At 39.4% G+C, this 17372-nt stretch overlaps 1 protein-coding gene across 3 annotated transcripts in view; it reads right to left on the bottom strand.

Annotated features, from left to right (window-relative positions):
* Positions 1–17372, bottom strand: part of CPD (carboxypeptidase D) — a 78620-nt gene that overhangs the window by 25149 nt on the left and 36099 nt on the right. For all 3 annotated transcript variants that reach the window (XM_064367661.1, XM_064367662.1, XM_064367664.1), the window contains exon 8: positions 7696–7805. In XM_064367661.1, coding sequence (XP_064223731.1) covers positions 7696–7805 — 110 coding nt within the window. The remainder of the gene's footprint in view (positions 1–7695; positions 7806–17372) is intronic.

The following is a 17372-nucleotide window of genomic DNA, read 5'->3' as shown; positions in this document are numbered from 1 at the left end:
TATTTTTAAAAATCAAACTTAAATGTGCTCTGTAAGAAAATATTGACAACTTTGGCAGGGTGTGGTGGCTCCCGCCTGTAATTCAAGCACTTTGGAGGCCAAGGCGGGCAGATCATCTGAGGTCGGGAGTTCAAGACCAGCCTGACCAACATGGTGAAACCCTGTCTTAAAAAAAAAAAAAAAAGAAAGAAAGAAACAAAATATTGACGACTTCATTTATTACTTGCAGTTACAAGTAATATAAAACCCAGCCGAATTCCTCTCTAAAAAAAAAAACTTCTGCTCATATTCATACTTTTGCTTCACACTTTCAAGGAGTTTAAAGTCCAAAAAAGATAGTACACATACAATGAGAGTAAGCAGCTTTTCCCAACTTCTGGTGGGAATAAGATGGCCCTTCTGTGCTCTGACTGCCCTCTGTACAATTACCTTATCCTATTACAACTAGTTGCATCTTTTTCTTCCCTAAAGACAATACACTATTCCTTGAAACAGTTTTGTGTGTCTGTGTCCTCAGCATCTAGCATACAGGAGGCATGCAACTGATCACTCAATGAAGGGCAAGAAAACTGCCATGGAGGCACAAATAAATGCCATTGAAAGAGGAAAGAAAGATTACATCTGATTAGAGTAGCAGCGGGAGTTTCCTAGAAGAAACTGAGCTTTGAAAGATGGTCAAAACTTCATTTATCTCTTTTTGAAACAGAAAAATAGTACTGAAAGTATGAAGAGAAAAATAATAATTTCCCACTTTTCTACCACGAAGAATTAACCATTTAACTTTAAAATACATGAACAAGGACAGGTAAGCTCATGCCTATAATCCCAACACTTTGGGAGGCCAAGGTGGGAGAACTGCTTGAGCTCAGAAGTTCAAGACCAGCCTGGGCAACACAATGAGACCTTGTCTCTATGAAAAAAAAAAAAAAATTAAAAAAGTCAAGCATAGTGGTAAATGTCTGTAGTCCCAGCTCCTGGGGAGGCTGAGATGGGAAAATAGCTTGACCCTGTCAAGGAAGTCAAGGCTGCAGTAAGCCACAATTGCACCACTGAACTGCAGCCTGGGTGACAAAGCAAGACTGTGTCTTAATAAAAATAAAATAAAATAAACAATCCCCCTTTAGAAACTTAATATGCCAATTATAGGCTTATCATCCCATCACTCTCTTATCAAATAAAAAACTATAATTTTAGATTATGGTAATAATTATATGCATGTTCTTTTGCTTTTGTTTTGTTTTGGTTTTGAATCTGGGTCTTGTTTTGTCACCCAGACAAGAGTGCAGTGGTAGAAGCACAGCTCACTGCAGCCTCAATCTCCCCATGCTCAGGTGATCCTTCCACCTCAGCCTCCTGAGTAGCTGGGACTACAGGCATGCACCTCCACACCTGGCTAATTTTTGCATTTTTTGTAGAGATGAGGTTTCACCATGTTGCCCAGGCTGGTCTTGAACTTCTGTGGCTCAAGCAATCTGCCCACCTCAGCCTCCCAAAGTGTTGGGATTACAGGTGTGAGCCATCACACTGGGTCTGGCTATATAACTTTTTTTTTTTTTTTTGAGATGGAGTTTTGCTCTCGTTGCCCAGGCTGGAGTGCAGTGGCACGATCTTGGCTTGCTACAACCTCTGCCTCCCAGGTTCAAGCGATTCTCCTGCCTCAGCCTCCCGAGTAGCTGGGATTACAGGCATGCACCACCATGCCCCGCTAATTTTATATTTTTAGTAGAGACGGGGTTTCGCCATGTTGGACAGGCTGGTTTCGAATTCCTGACCTCAAGTGATCTACCCACCTCGGCCTCCCAAAGTGCTAGGATTACAGGCATGAGCCACCACGCCCGGCCATATAACTTTTATATACTGATTTTTTTTTTTTAACTTATATGTGAATAGAGAATGGATGCACCACCCCTCAGTCTTCTTTAGGTTTTCAAAATCCACTTTATTGAGATATAATTTACATTCCACACAACTGACTAGGATGACACTCAAATTCCATTTAAAGTGTACAAATCAATGGTTTTTAGTATTCACAGAGTTGTATAACCACCCACCACAATAAATTTTAGGACATTTCATCACGCCAAAGAGAAACTCTACACCTATTGGCATCCTCCATTTATCCCCAATCTCCACTCCCCACCCCCACTGCAAACTGTAGGCAATCACCAATCTACTTTCTCTGTGTCTCTATTGGTATTCTGAACATTACATACAAATTGAATCATACAATAGGTAGTCTCTTGTGACTTATTTCACTTAGCATGTTTTCAAGGCTCATTCAAGTTGTACCATGTATCAGTACTTTATTACTTTTTATGGCTGAATAATATTCCACTGTATGATTTTTTTTTTTTTTATGTCTACTTATCAGATTGTTTACCCATTCATCAGTTGATAGACATTTGGGTTGTTTCCATTTGGGGCTATTATGAATACTACTACTACAAATATTCATGTACAAGTTTTTGTGTGAACACATTTCCATTTCTCTTGTACTAGGGTATATACCTAGCAGTGGAATGCTGGTTCATATTATAATTCTATGTTTACTGTTTTGAGGCACTACCAGACTGTTTTCCAAGGCAGTTATACCATTTTACATCCCACCAGCAATGTACGTACAAAGGTTGCAATTTCTCCACATCTTTGCCTATGCATATTTTCCACTTTTTAAATTACAGCCATCCTAGTGGGTAAAAAGAGGTATCTTACAGTGGTATTGATTTACATTTCTCTGCTGCCTACTAATATTGAGCATCTTTTCATGTGCTTGCTGACCATTTCATTTTCTTTAGAGAAATGTCCATTCAGATCCTCTGCCCATTTTTCACTTGGATGTTTGTCTTTTTATTATTTAGCTGTAAGATTTATTTATATATTCTAGATCTAAGATGTTTATCAGATATATGATTTACAAAAATTTTCTCTTACTCTGTGGGTCATCTTTTTATTTATTTATTTTTTCGGGGGCTGAGGTCTCTTTCTGTTGCCCAAGCTGGAGTGCAGTGGCATGATCATAGTTCATGATAGTATCTACCTCCTGGGCTTAAGCAATTCTTCAGCCTCAGCCTCCCAAGTAGCTGGGACTACAGGTAGGTACCACCACACCCAGCTTCTGTGGGTTGTCTTTTTACTTCGTTGATGTTATCTGTTATGGATTGAGTTGTGTCCTCCAAAAATATATTGAAGTCCTAACCCTCAGTACCTCAGAATGTGATGTTATTTGAAAATAAGTTCCTTAAAGAGGTAATCAAGTTAAAATGAGGTGATTAGCTCGGGTCCTATTCCAATATGACGGTGTCCTCATACAAAGGGGAAACCGGGATACAAAGATACAGGGAGAATGCCATGTGATGATGAAGGGTTGGAGTGATGCAGCTAGAAGTGAAGGAATGCCAGAAGTTGCCAGCAAAGCACCAGAAACTAGGGAGAAACAAGGAAGGATTCTTCCACAGTTTCAGAGGGAGCATGGCCCTGGCAACACTGTGATTTTGGACTTCTGGCCTCCAGAACTGTGAGACAATAAATTTCTGTTGTCTTACACCACTCAGTTTGTGGAATTTTGTTACAGCAGAACTAAAAAACAACGAATAGTTTTCTTTGCAGTAAATAAGTTTTTAATCTTGATGATACCAAATGTATCAACCTTTTTTTGTCACTTATGCTTTTGATGTCCTATCTAGAGGAGAACCAAGGTCACAAAGATTTATTCCTTTTTTTGAGTTTTATAGTTTTAGTTTTTATATTTAGGTTTATGACCTATTTTGAGCTAATTTTGGGGTGTGGTATGAGGAAAGTATCTAGTTTATTCTTTTGCATACAAATATCCAATTGTCACAGCACCATTTATTTAAAAAATCTAATCTTTGCCTATTGAATTGCCTTGGCATTTTTGTCTAAAAAAATAAATAAATAAACTGACCATCAACTAAGAATCTTTTCCTGGGCTCTCAGTTCTATTTCATTGATCTATGTGTCTGTCCTTATGCCAGTACCACACTGTCTTAATTACTGTAGCTTTATAGTAAGTTTGGAATTGGATGTATGAGTTCCCTAACTTTTGTCATTTATTCTTCATTTCAGAGATAATTTTATCTTTTTCTTCCATTTTTCTCCTGAGTCCTATAAACTTTATTTCTCCCTGGGTTTTGTTTCCTGGCTTCTGTTTTTATTTTTTGACTATCTGAGATGAGGTAGTTTCTCATATTCTCAATGTATGTTTGGGTATACTTAATCTGTTTAGAGTGGCAACTGAACAGTTTTCTTCTGCTTCATATTTTTTGCTAATGGTAGGGTTTCCTTAGTTTCTATATGTGAAATTTCATTTCCTAATTTTCTGCAATAGTTTTCCATGGACTTTATTTTCCTCTTGTTCATTTTTATGATATTGGGCATTTAATATTATTTCTAGTTTAATGGTATGCTTTTCTGTCAGTCTAGTAAAATCCAGGTACCTCAGTGTGATTGTTTTATTTATTTGTCTTGGTGGTAAGGGTGGAGCTGGGAGTCTTCTGATTTTAAAGTTATTTTCTGTCTTGTAAAAACCTTACATTTTCCTCCACTTTTTCTTTTTCTCATTCACCATCAAATTACCAAGGAGCACTTCTTCATTTCTTTTTTTTTTCAGACGGAGTTTTGCTCTTGTCACCCAGGCTGGAGTGCAATGGCGCGATCTCGGCTCACTGCAACCTCCGCCTCCTGGGTTCAGGCAATTCTCCTACCTCAGCCTCCTGAGTAGCTGGGATTACAGGCACGCGCCACCATGCCCAGCTAATTTTTTGTATTTTTAGTAGAGACGAGGTTTCACCATGTTGACCAGGATGGCCTCGATCTCCTGACCTTGTGATCCACCCGCCTCGGCCTCCCAAAGTGCTGGGATTAGAGGCTTGAGCCACCGCGCCCGGCCTTCATTTCTTTTTTTGCCTTTTCTTTCCTCCTCCAGAAGCTATGAGTTTGGAAGATCTCCCTGTAACCATCCTCTCCTTTTAAATTGTGCTTATCCCATTAAATCTCACTGGATCCTTTAAGTTGTGTGCATTTTGAAATCTCTTCTCTGTATTCCAGAGCTCTCATCTGCCCAGTTACTCCTTTAGTATTTTCAGATTTAGTGCATATGTTATGTATGGTGGTCATTCCAAATCACCTTCACAGCTGCCCTTCACTGGTACCCACTTCTGTCTTCTCTGTAAGTTTTCTCGGTCTGCTTTACCTCACCATGAAGCCTTGTGGTGGGGTGAAAGTGGGGTAGGTGCATGATAGAGCATCCTGAAATTTCTTGATTTTTTTTTTTTTTAATTTACAGTTGTTTTGCAGTTTCCGGATCTTCTGTGATGCCAACAGTGTGGTTTTGTATAAAATTTGGTAGTTATAAAGTTGTTTTATATTGTTTAAAGAAAAATTCTGGGAGGTTGGTTATCACATAGTCATCATTGTCTTTGGCTGCTCAGAAGTCTCCTAAGACTATTTACTTTTCAGAAGTTTTGAAGAGTAAATATAAAGAAACTTGGAATGGTAGTTTCATGGGGGCTTATTAAAGTTAGCAGAAGACATTATTTTTAGAGGAGCTGCTAATTAACCAAGAAAAAGGAGGCTGTGAGTGAAGACTGAGGAGTTTAATTATCACCTTCCCCATTTACAAAATAAGATATGAAGACACAATATTCCAGGAGGCAGAAGGCAGTGGGATCAAGAAATGGAGAATATTGTTAAGACACATATGAATAACAATTGAAAAGACAGAATCTTAGTGAACTCACATCAGATTACTCAAAGTTCTACTTTAGTTCAATGCAAAGTGATCTACTATGAATAAGAGGGATAGAGCTGGAATAGGAGACTCAGATAGAGGACAAAGACTCTGAATCACCACAGTGGGAGATGAGCCAGGGAGTCAAGTAGCTAAACAGGAAATACTGTCATGTAGGACTGAGGGTTCAGCTGAAGTTGGAGAACATACATATGGATTATAGCAAATTGCCATGACTGTGTGACTACTCTGGGCTGTACTTGTAATATTGGAATGGAGAAAAGAGATAATGGTAATTACTGAGGATTGGAGGGCAAAGCAGATATGTCAAAACGGTATATAAGATCCTTAGGAGAATCACTGAAAATGTATGTCCATGGGCCTAGGCTACATAGAAAGGTAAATCAAATCAAAAGGGTTAATGGTCTAAGAAAACAAAGAGAAGATAAGGAACTGGAAGCTATAATGGAGGCAAAAAGCAGAAATCATGAGAATGAGCATAGAACGTGATGGGAATATATACAAAATCTGACCATTTAATTTTTATTTTGCTGATTGGGACATTATCCATTCTCCTCTTATTACTCCACATATGTACTTCAAAAAAAAACCTAATCCAAACAGAAGGCAATAATTCTCTAAAGTGAAATGAACAGCTGTACTCCTCTAGTAGAAACTCTGAACAATCTCACAAGATTCATTTGTAGAGAATGAGGGAGTGGGAAAAGTAGAATGATTTAGGGCTGCGACTAGAGAGCACAGAGTTACAGTAATACTACTCGTTACCTATAACCAATAATAGTACCAATATAACCAACAATAATACTAATTCAGTTGTAACACCAAAAACTGAAACTAACAAGCCTAGTTTACACACCTCAACATTTAACATGTTTTCTAAGAACGATTTTTATTTTTTTGAGACAGGGTCTCAGCTTTGTCACCCAGGCTGAAGTACAGTGTCGTGATCAAGCTCACTTCAACCTCAATCTCCTGGGATCATGCGATTCCCCCACCTCAGCCTTCTAAGTAGCTGGGATAACAAATGTATGTCACCATGACTGGCTAATTTTTTTTATTTTTAGTAGAGGCAAGCTCTTGCTGTGTTGCCCAAGCTGGTTTCAAACTCCTGAGCTCAAGCAATCCTCCCGCCTTGCCCTATTAAAATGCTGGGATTCCAGGCGTGAGCCACCATGCCCAGCCCTAAGAACGATTTTTAAATTAAATTTTCACACACATACATTTTAACATTCCTGATTGTAAGGGTAATCCATGTTCATTATAGGAAGTTTGGAAAATACAGAAATTTTCTGCATGCTTTTCCTTGTTATATGTAACTATAGGATCTTAGACTAAAGTTTGGCATTTTTTTCCTGTAAAGAACCAGACAGCAAATATTTTAGACTTTTTAGATTCAAAAGTCTTTTTGCAACTACTCAACTCAGCCCTTTGCATCTATTAAGATGATTATAGGATTTTTCTTCTTTAGTTTGTTAATATAGTAAATTATACTGACTTACTTTCAAATGTTGAAGGAGAAAGCAGACATACACAATATATAAAAATATAGCTGTAGCTGTGTGTCAATAGAATTTTATACAAAAACAGGTGGTGGACAAGACTTCTTGGCCCCAGAGATATAATTCATTAAGCCCCTGTCTTGGCCTACTTTACTCGGCTTATAACTTATTTGTCAAATGAAATAAACTGACATGCTATGTTTCAGGTACTGTGCTAAAACCACAGGTAAAAAGCCAATGGAGAAAGATGTGTAGTATATTCAAAATTGAGGTAAGAAACAGGAGAAAAAGCTGTTTTTTGGAAACAGCTGAAAAAGTCATGCTTTCTTAACTAAGGAAGCACTTGACCTGAGTGTTGCAGAACTTTAAAACATATTTTTTGATGAAAGAATTAATTTTATGGCATCTTATATTCAAACACAAGCCTACCTTGGAATAAGAAAGTGCTATTTGTTGAAACACAGCATCATCTGGTGATTTACTATATGTGGCAACTCCTCGTTCATCATCATCAAAAGGGTAGTTAACCACCAAAGAACCTGTAAGGGAAAAGAGGAAAATGTATCATGTTGTCTGTTTCAAGATGCATCATTAACATAAAGTAAGCTTTTCAGAATACTGCCAGAGAAGGGAAAACAATAAAATTTGCCAAGCAGAATTTCCTCAATAGAAATGAAAAATATACTAATTTCTTCAATAGAAAATCAAAGTGAATAGAGAAAATATCTTTCAAATGGCTAATTTTCTAAAACCAAAAAAGGCATAAAAGATTTATAGTACTTCTACCAAACAGTCTACCTCAAAAAAATAATTAGCATCAATACAAAAAGAACTAGCAACAAAAGAAAAAAACAGATAAATTGGACTGCATCAAAATAAAAAACTTCTACTCATGAAGAACATAATTAAGAAAGAGAAAAGATAACCTACAGAATGGGGGAAAATATTTTGCAAGCCAGTTATCTGATAAGGGTCCAATATCTAAAATATATTTTAAAATTCTTAAATAACAAAGACAAAACCTAATTAAAAATTGGGCAAAGGACTTGAACAGGTATTTCTCCAAAGAAGATATATAAATGGAGAGATCCAAGATGGCCGCTTAGGAGGAAGTCGGGATTGCAGCTCCGAGAGAAGGCGCAGAGGGTGAGTGGACGCTGCATTTCCAGACGGATTTTTACTGCCCACAGACCAGGAGATTCACAGGAGGAGAAGCTCCACGGGTCACCAGCACCGCTGGTTTGAGTGGCGTGGCCGCTCAGCCTACGCCCTGGGGTGGGGGGCAGTGGCTTCTTAGGCAGAGCGAGAGAGACAGAGTTCCCTCTGAGCCAGCAAGGGGAGCTGAAGCAGGGAGCCAAGCCAGGAGACCCCCGGGCAAGGGAGCGCCACGAATCTCAGAGCCGCTGCTTCGGCTGACGCAGCGGCACACAGGGCAGCGGATTTTAACTGCCCACAGACCAGGAGATTCACAGGCGGAGAAGCTCCACGGGTTCCCAGCGCCGCTGGTTGGACCAGAGCAGCCGCTCGGCCTGCACCGGGGGCGGGGAGCAGCGGCTCCTTGAGCAAAGTGAACGAGACTGTGTCCCCTCTGGGCCAGCAAGGGGAGCTGTGGCAAGGAGGCAAGCCAAGAGATTACGGGCAAAGAGGGCCCCTCTGGAAACACGGCTGAACCCGGGACGGTCCAGCTCTGTGGGGGAGGGGCGTCCTCCATCGGGAAACACCCTGCAGTTCCCGGGGCAATTTTCCGTAACCAAGACAACCCGCCACTACAGAGACTCCGTCACTACAGGGGCGGGCCAGCATAGCGGAAGCAGTTCTAACTACACCCACAGGAATGCAGGGAAGCTCACACGGAAGCTGGGCGGAGCCCAAAACAGCTCAGCGAAGCCTCTGCAGGCTGAGTGTGACTAGACTGCCACCTTGTGGGCAGGGAAAACGGTAGCAACACAGCTGAAAAGCATAAAGCGCTAACCCCCTGGGCCAGAACACCTGGAGAGAAGAAAAGGGGGTTTATGAGTTCAGCTGCTGCAACTTAAAATTACCAAAATCAGAAAGACAGCAACTACAAAGTCAATAGGTGGATAAATCCACAAAGATGGGAAGAAACCAGCGCAAAAAGGATGAAAACACCCAAAACCAGAACACCTCTCCCCCTACAAGGCAGCATAACTCCTCACCAGCATGGGAACAAGACTGGACGGAGAATGAGTGTGATGAAATGACAGAATCAGCTTTCAGAAAATGGATAATAAGAAACTTCTGTGAGCTAAAAGAACATGTTCTAACCCAATGCAAAGAAACTAAGAACCTTGAAAAAAGACTTGATGAAATGCTAACGAGAATGGACAACTTAGAGAGGAATATGAGTGAATTGATGGAGCTGAAAAACACAACACGAGAACTTCGCGAAGCATGCACAAGTTTCAACAGCAGAATTGACCAAGCAGAAGAAAGGATATCAGAAGTCGAAGATCAACTCAATGAAATAAAACGAGAAGGGAAGATTAGAGAAAACAAGGTAAAAAGGAATGAACAGAGTCAACAAGAAATATGGGACTACGTGAAAAGACCTAATCTACGTTTGATAGGTGTACCTGAATGTGACGAAGAGAATGCATCCAAGCTGGAAAATACTCTTCAGGATATTATCCAGGAAAACTTCCCCAACCTAGCAAGGCAGGCCAATATTCAAGTCCAGGAAATACAGAGAACACCACAAAGATATTCCTCTAGAAGAGCAACCCCAAGGCACATAGTCATCAGATTCACCAGGGTTGAAATGAAGGAGAAAATACTAAGGGCAGCCAGAGAGAAAGGTCGGGTTACCCACAAAGGGAAATCCATCAGACTCACAGCAGATCTCTCAGCAGAAACCCTACAGGCCAGAAGAGAGTGGGGGCCGATATTCAACATCCTTAAAGAAAAGAACTTTCAACCCAGAATTTCATACCCAGCCAAACTAAGCTTCATAAGTGAAGGAAAAATAAAATCCTTTGTGAACAAGCAAGTACTCACAGATTTCATCACCACCAGACCAGCTTTACAAGAGCTCCTGAAGGAGACACTACACATAGAAAAAAACAACCAGCACCAGCCACTCCAAAAACGCACGAAATGGTAAAGAGCAGCAACACAATGAAGAATCTGCATCAACCAATGGGCAAAACAGCCAGCTAGCATCAAAATGACAGGAGCAGACTCACACATAACAATATTAACCGTAAATGTAAATGGACTAAATGCCCCAATCAAAAGACACAGACTGGCAAATTGGATAAAAAGCCAAAACCCATCAGTGTGCTGTATCCAGGAAACCCACCTCACATGCAAGGATACACAAAGGCTCAAAATAAAGGGAAAGAGGAAGATTTACCAAGCAAATGGAGAGCAAAAAAAAGCAGGAGTTGCAATTCTCATCTCTGATAAAATAGACTTTAAAGCAACAAAGATTAAAAGAGACAAAGAAGGACATTACGTAATGGTAAAAGGATCAATGCAACAAGAAGAGCTAACGATCCTAAATATATATGCACCTAATACAGGAGCACCCAGATACATAAGGCAAGTTCTTAAAGACTTGCAAAGAGACTTAGACTCCCACACATTAATAGTGGGAGACTTCAACACACCATTGTCAATATTAGACAGATCAACGAGACAGAAAATTAATAAGGATATCCAGGACTTGAACTCAGACCTGGAACAAGCAAACCTAATAGACATTTACAGAACTCTCCAGCCCAAATCCACAGAATATACATTCTTCTCAGCACCACATCACACCTACTCTAAAATTGACCACATAATTGGAAGTAAATCACTCCTCAGCAAATGCAAAAGAACGGAAACCATAACAAACAGTCTCTCAGACCACAGTGCAATCAAGTTAGAACTCAGAATTCAGAAGCCAACCCAGAACCGCACAGCCTCATGGAAATTGAACAACTTTCTCCTGAATGTTGACTGGATAAACACTGAAATGAAGGCAGAAATAAAGATGTTCTTCGAAACCAACGAGAATGAAGACACCACATACCAGAATCTCTGGGACACATTTAAAGCAGTCTCTAGAGGAAAATATATAGCAATAAGTGCCCACATGAGAAGAAAGGAGAGAACTAAAATTGACACCCTATCATCAAAATTGAAAGAGCTAGAAGAGCAAGATCAAAAAAACTCAAAACCTAGCAGAAGACAAGAAATAACTAAGATCAAAGCAGAATTGAAGGAGATAGAGACACGAAAAACCCTACAAAAAATCAATAAATCCAGGAGGTGGTTTTTTGAAAAGATCAACAAAATAGACAGACCACTAGCCAAATTAATAAAAAAGAAAAGAGAGAATAACCAAATAGATGCAATAAAAAATGATAAAGGGGATATCACCACAGATGCCACAGAAATTCAAACCATCATCAGAGATTATTACAAACAACTCTATGCACATAAATTAGAAAACCTGGAAGAAATGGATAAATTCCTGGACAGTAGCCTCCTCCCATGCCTAAACCAGGAAGAAGTTGAAACCCTGAATAGACCAATAACAAGGTCTGAAGTCGAGGCAGCAATTAAGAGCCTACCACCCAAAAAAAGCCCAGGACCAGATGGTTTCACAGCCGAATTCTACCAGACATACAAAGAGGAACTGGTACCATTCCTACTGAAACTATTCCAAATAATCCAAAAAGAGGGAATCCTTCCCAAATCATTTTATGAGACCAACATCATCCTAATACCAAAACCCGGCAGAGACTCAACAAGAAAAGAAAACTACAGGCCAATATCCATGATGAACATAGATGCAAAAATCTTCAATAAAATACTGGCAAGCTGATTACAACAGCACATCAAAAAGCTTATCCACCATGATCAAGTAGGATTCATCCCGGGGATGCAAGGCTGGTTCAATATACGCAAGTCTATAAATGTAATTCACCACATAAACAGAACCAAAAACAAAAACCACATGATTATCTCAATTGATGCGGAGAAGGCCTTCGACAAAATTCAACAGCCCTTTATGCTAAAAACTCTCAATAAACTAGGTATCGACGGAACATATCTCAAAATAATAAAAGCTATTTATGACAAACCGACAGCCAATATCATACTGAATGGGCAAAAACTGGAAGCATTCCCCTTGAAATCTGGCTCTAGACAAGGATGCCCTCTCTCACCACTCCTATTCAATATAGTACTGGAAGTTCTAGCCAGAGCAATCAGGCAAGAAAAAGAAATAAAGGGTATTCAATTAGGAAAGGAGGAAGTCAAATTGTCTCTATTTGCAGATGACATGATTGTATATCTAGAAGACCCTATCACCTCAGCCCAAAATCTCCTGAAACTGATAAGCAACTTCAGCAAAGTCTCAGGATACAAAATCAATGTGCAAAAATCACAAGCATTCCTATACACCAATAACAGACTGAAAGAGAGCCAAATCAAGAACGAACTGCCATTCACAATTGCTACAAAGAGAAAAAAATACCTAGGAATACAACTAACAAGGAACGTAAAGGACCTCTTCAAGGAGAACTACAAATCACTGCTCAACGAAATAAGAGAGGGCACAAACAGATGGAGAAACATTCCATGTTCATGCTTAGGAAGAATCAATATCGTGAAAATGGCAATACTGCCCAAAGTAATTTACAGATTCAACACTATCCCCCACATCATTCTCAATTTTTTTTTTTTTTTTTTTTTTTTAAAAGCGCACAGCTGCGGCTTTTTTGAGCCGCCACACAAGGGCCCCCAGCGTCGCGCGGATCTACGACGGGGAGACTGGAGGCGTCTGAGGCCGCCTTCAGAAGAACAAAGGTTCCTCGCGAGGCCGGGGGTGGCAGAGTGTCAAGAGAACTGTCAAGAGTGTCAAGCTACCAATGACCTTCCTCACAGAACTGGAAAAAACCACCTTAAACTTCATATGGAACCAAAAGAGAGCCCGCATAGCCAAGTCAATTCTAAGCAAAAAGAACAAAGCAGGAGGCATCACACTACCAGACATCAAACTCTACTACAAGGCTACAGTAATCAAAACAGCATGGTACTGGTACCAAAACAGAGATAAAGACCAATGGAACAGAACAGAGGCGTCAGAGGCGACACAACATATCTACAACCACCCGATCTTTGACAAACCTGACAAAAACAAGCAATGGGGAAAGGATTCCCTGTTCAATAAGTGGTGTTGGGAAAACTGGCTAGCCATATGCAGAAAGCAGAAACTCAACCCCTTCCTGACACCTTACACTAAAATTGACTCCAGATGGATTAAAGACTTAAACATAAGACCTAACACCATAAAAACACTAGAAGGAAACCTAGGCAAAACTATTCAGGACATAGGCATAGGCAAGGACTTTAAGACCAAAACACCAAAAGCATTGGCAACAAAAGCCAAAATAGACAAATGGGACCTAATCAAACTCCACAGCTTTTGCACAGCAAAAGAAACAGTCAATAGAGTGAATTGGCAACCAACAGAATGGGAAAAAATCTTTGCAGCCTACCCGTCTGACAAAGGGCTGATATCCAGAATTTACAATGAACTAAAAAAGATTTACAAGAAAAAAACAAACAAGCCCATTCAAAAATGGGCGAAGGATATGAACAGATACTTTACAAAACATGACATACATGAGGCCAACAAACATATGAAAAAATGCTCATCATCACTGGTCATTAGAGAAATGCAAATCAAAACTACATTGAGATACCATCTCACGCCAGTTAGAATGGCGATCATTAAAAAATCTGGAGAAAACAGATGCTGGAGAGGATGTAGAGAAACAGGAACACTTTTACACTGTTGGTGGGAGTGTAAATTAGTTCAACCACTGTGGAAAACAGTGTGGCGATTCCTCAAGGACCTAGAAATAGAAATTCCATTTGACCCAGCAATCCCATTACTGGGCATATATCCAAAGGATTATAAATCATTCTACTATAAGGACACATGCACACGAATGTTCATTGCAGCACAGTTTACAATAGCAAAGACCTGGAACCAGCCCAAATGCCCATCGATGATAGACTGGACAGGAAAAATGTGGCACATATACACCATGGAATATTATGAAGCCATTAAAAACGAGGAGTTCACATCCTTCGTAGAGACATGGATGAACCTGGAAAACATCATTCTCAGCAAACTGACACAAGAACACAAAATCAAACACCACATGTTCTCACTCATAGGCGGGTGTTGAACAAGGAGAACACATGGACACAGGGAGGGGAGCACTATACACGGGGGTCTGTTGGGGGGGAGGGGGGATAGCAGGGGGGTGGGGAGTTGGGGAGGGATAGCATGGGGAGAAATGCCAGATATAGGTGAAGGGGAGGGAGGCAGCAAATCATACTGCCACGTATGCACCTATGCAACAACCTTGCATGTTTTTCACATGTACCCCAAAACCTAAAATGCAATAAAAAAATAAAATAAAATAAAATAAAATAAAATAAAATAAAATAAAATAAAATAAAAAAAGAAGATATATAAATGGCCAAAAAGCTCATGAAAAGATGCTTAGCATCATTAGTTATCGGGGAAATGCACACCAAAACCAAAATGAGGAACCACTTCTCAACCATTAGGATGGCTATAATAATAAAAATAGAAAATAATAACTTGGCGAGTATATGAAGAAACTAGAATCTCAAACATTGCTGGCGGGAATGTAAAATAATCCAGTTGCTGTGGAAAACAGTTTGGCAATTCCTCAAAAAGCTTAACATGGAATTATCATATGACAATTCCACTCCTAGGTGTATAAACAAAAGAACTGAATACAGGGGCTGGGTATGGTGGCTCATGCCTATAATCTCAGCACTTTGTGGGAGGCCAAGGCGGGTGGATTGCTTGAGTCCAGGAGTTCAAGATCAGCCTTGGCAACACTGGGAGACCCTGTCTCTACAAAAAATTAAAAATAAGCCAGGTGTGATGGTGTATGCCTGCAGTTCCAGCTACTTGGGAGGCTGACGCAGGAGGACTGCCTGAGCTCAGGAGTTTGAGGCTGCAGTGAGCCATGATCACACCACTTACACTCCAGCCTGGGTGACAGAGTAAGACTAGGTTTCAAAACAAGGGTTGGGGGGATGGGGAAAGGAAAACAGGAATTCAAATGGATATTTGAATGCCAATGGGCACAGAAGCATTTTTCATTGTAGTCAAAAAGTAGAAACAACCCAAATGTCTATTTGTAAGTAAATGGATAAAGAAAATGTGATACTGATATATGCACACGTATATACAATGTTCTATTATTCAGCCATAAAAAGTAATGAAGTACTGATATATGCTACAACATGAATGAACCTAGAAGAACTATGCTAAATGAAAGAAGCCAGACACAAAAGGTCACATGTTATATGATTCTATATCTGTGAAATATCCAGAATAGGTAAATCCCTAAAGACAGAACAAAGATTGGTGGTTACTAGGAGTTGAGGGAAGAAGGGAATGCGGAGTCACTGTTAAATGAGTGTAGGGTATCCTTTTGGGGAGATAAAAATGTTTTGAAACAAGATAGAGGGGGCAGTTGCAAAACACAGTGAATGCACTAAATGCCACGGAATTATGTAAACTTCACCTCAATAAAAAAATTAGTATCAAAATTTTTGAAAATTTATGAAAAAGAATATTGTTTTCCCCTACAATCTTTCAAGATCCTTCTAAATTATAAAGTTGGCAGTGAAGGGAATCAGAATGTGCTGCCCCAGAATATGACTCTTTAGCATATTAATTATTTAGAGCTGAAGGCAACTGAGAAACAGCACATGCAGGAAAGGCTATCTACCCTCCCCATTTCTGCCTAAAATTAGGGCATAAATTTCCTGTGAGAAAGTTACCTTCTTGGTACCATCGGAGATGGGATAGTCAATGCCAAGATGAGCTGACACAAACAAACCTTAGTAAAACAACCCTCATCTTTCAGTAGTTTCCCCCATATATTTCCTAGTCACTTTCCTACAATTTACCACCCCTAAAAGTTTAAACCCCTTTCTTTGTGTAGTCACTTTTCCACAAGGTATCACCCTTTGTTATAAGAGCACTTAGTCCTCAACACTTACTGCCTTTTTGAGGGTTTCATGTCTTTCCTATGAACTCCCCCACTGCCTGTTGCCTGTGCCACATACAAATATTAATATCAAATAAAATTTGTATGCTCTTTCCTTTTAATCTGCCTTTTGTTAGCTTAATTCTCAAGCTCTAGCTGCAGAATCTATGAGGTTTTTTACTCCTGTACAACAGCAAAGAAATTCTCCTTTAAACTGCTTTGCCAAGATTTTAAACTCCATTTAAATAAAGATTTTAAGATGAGAAAAGAAAATATGTCATGGAAACAAAGATGTTTGCATGACTGAAGATTCCCGCCTCTCAGCATGCCACAGTCTTGATACCACATCTGTACATCTGTGACTTATTTTCAAAGGAATGTAACTATTATTAACTTTTCAGATTTAGCCAACACGATGTGTGATTTATTCTGAGAATATTAAAGCTCTAAATAAAAAGTGTCTTCTACCAAACATAGCATTAAACACATAAAATATAAAAAAAGAAAGCAAAAAATTTATTTTGCCAACCAGGGTATAACTTCATAATTCTTATTTGGCTCTTTGAGAACAACATATGATTACCACCTGTAGAAGTACTTTTTTCTACTATTGGCAATCTTTCAAAGCATTTTTTGGAGAATCTCAATTAACTTCATAAATCTAAATATCCATCAGTATGTACTATCATTCTAAAATGGAAGGCTACTCTAATGCCATGAAGTCTCAACTATGATACTTCTGGATGTTCCAATAAATGCTGACACTAAATTTCTTCCCCACCGTCCCTGGTGCTAATATTTGTCACTTTTTTTTTTTTTAGTAGCTTTATTGATATAATTCAAATACCATACAATTCACCCATTTAAAGTTGTTTATATTCACAGGGGTGTACAACCACTACCACTATCTCATTATAGAACATTTTCATAATTCCAAAAAGAAACCCTAAAACCCATCACTCCCTCATCACCTCTTACCACTATTCACTCCAGCCCAATCCAATCACTAATCTACTTTCTGTCTCTATGGATATGCTTATTCTG

The sequence above is a fragment of the Aotus nancymaae genome, unplaced genomic scaffold (assembly GCF_030222135.1).
Source record: "Aotus nancymaae isolate 86718 unplaced genomic scaffold, 86718_ANA_hifiasm-v0.15.2.pri h1tg000072l, whole genome shotgun sequence".
In the NCBI taxonomy this organism is placed as follows: Eukaryota; Metazoa; Chordata; class Mammalia; order Primates; family Aotidae; genus Aotus; species Aotus nancymaae.
The sequence above is the reverse complement of the archived record's forward strand: the minus strand, read 5'-3'. Positions and strand labels throughout refer to the sequence as shown.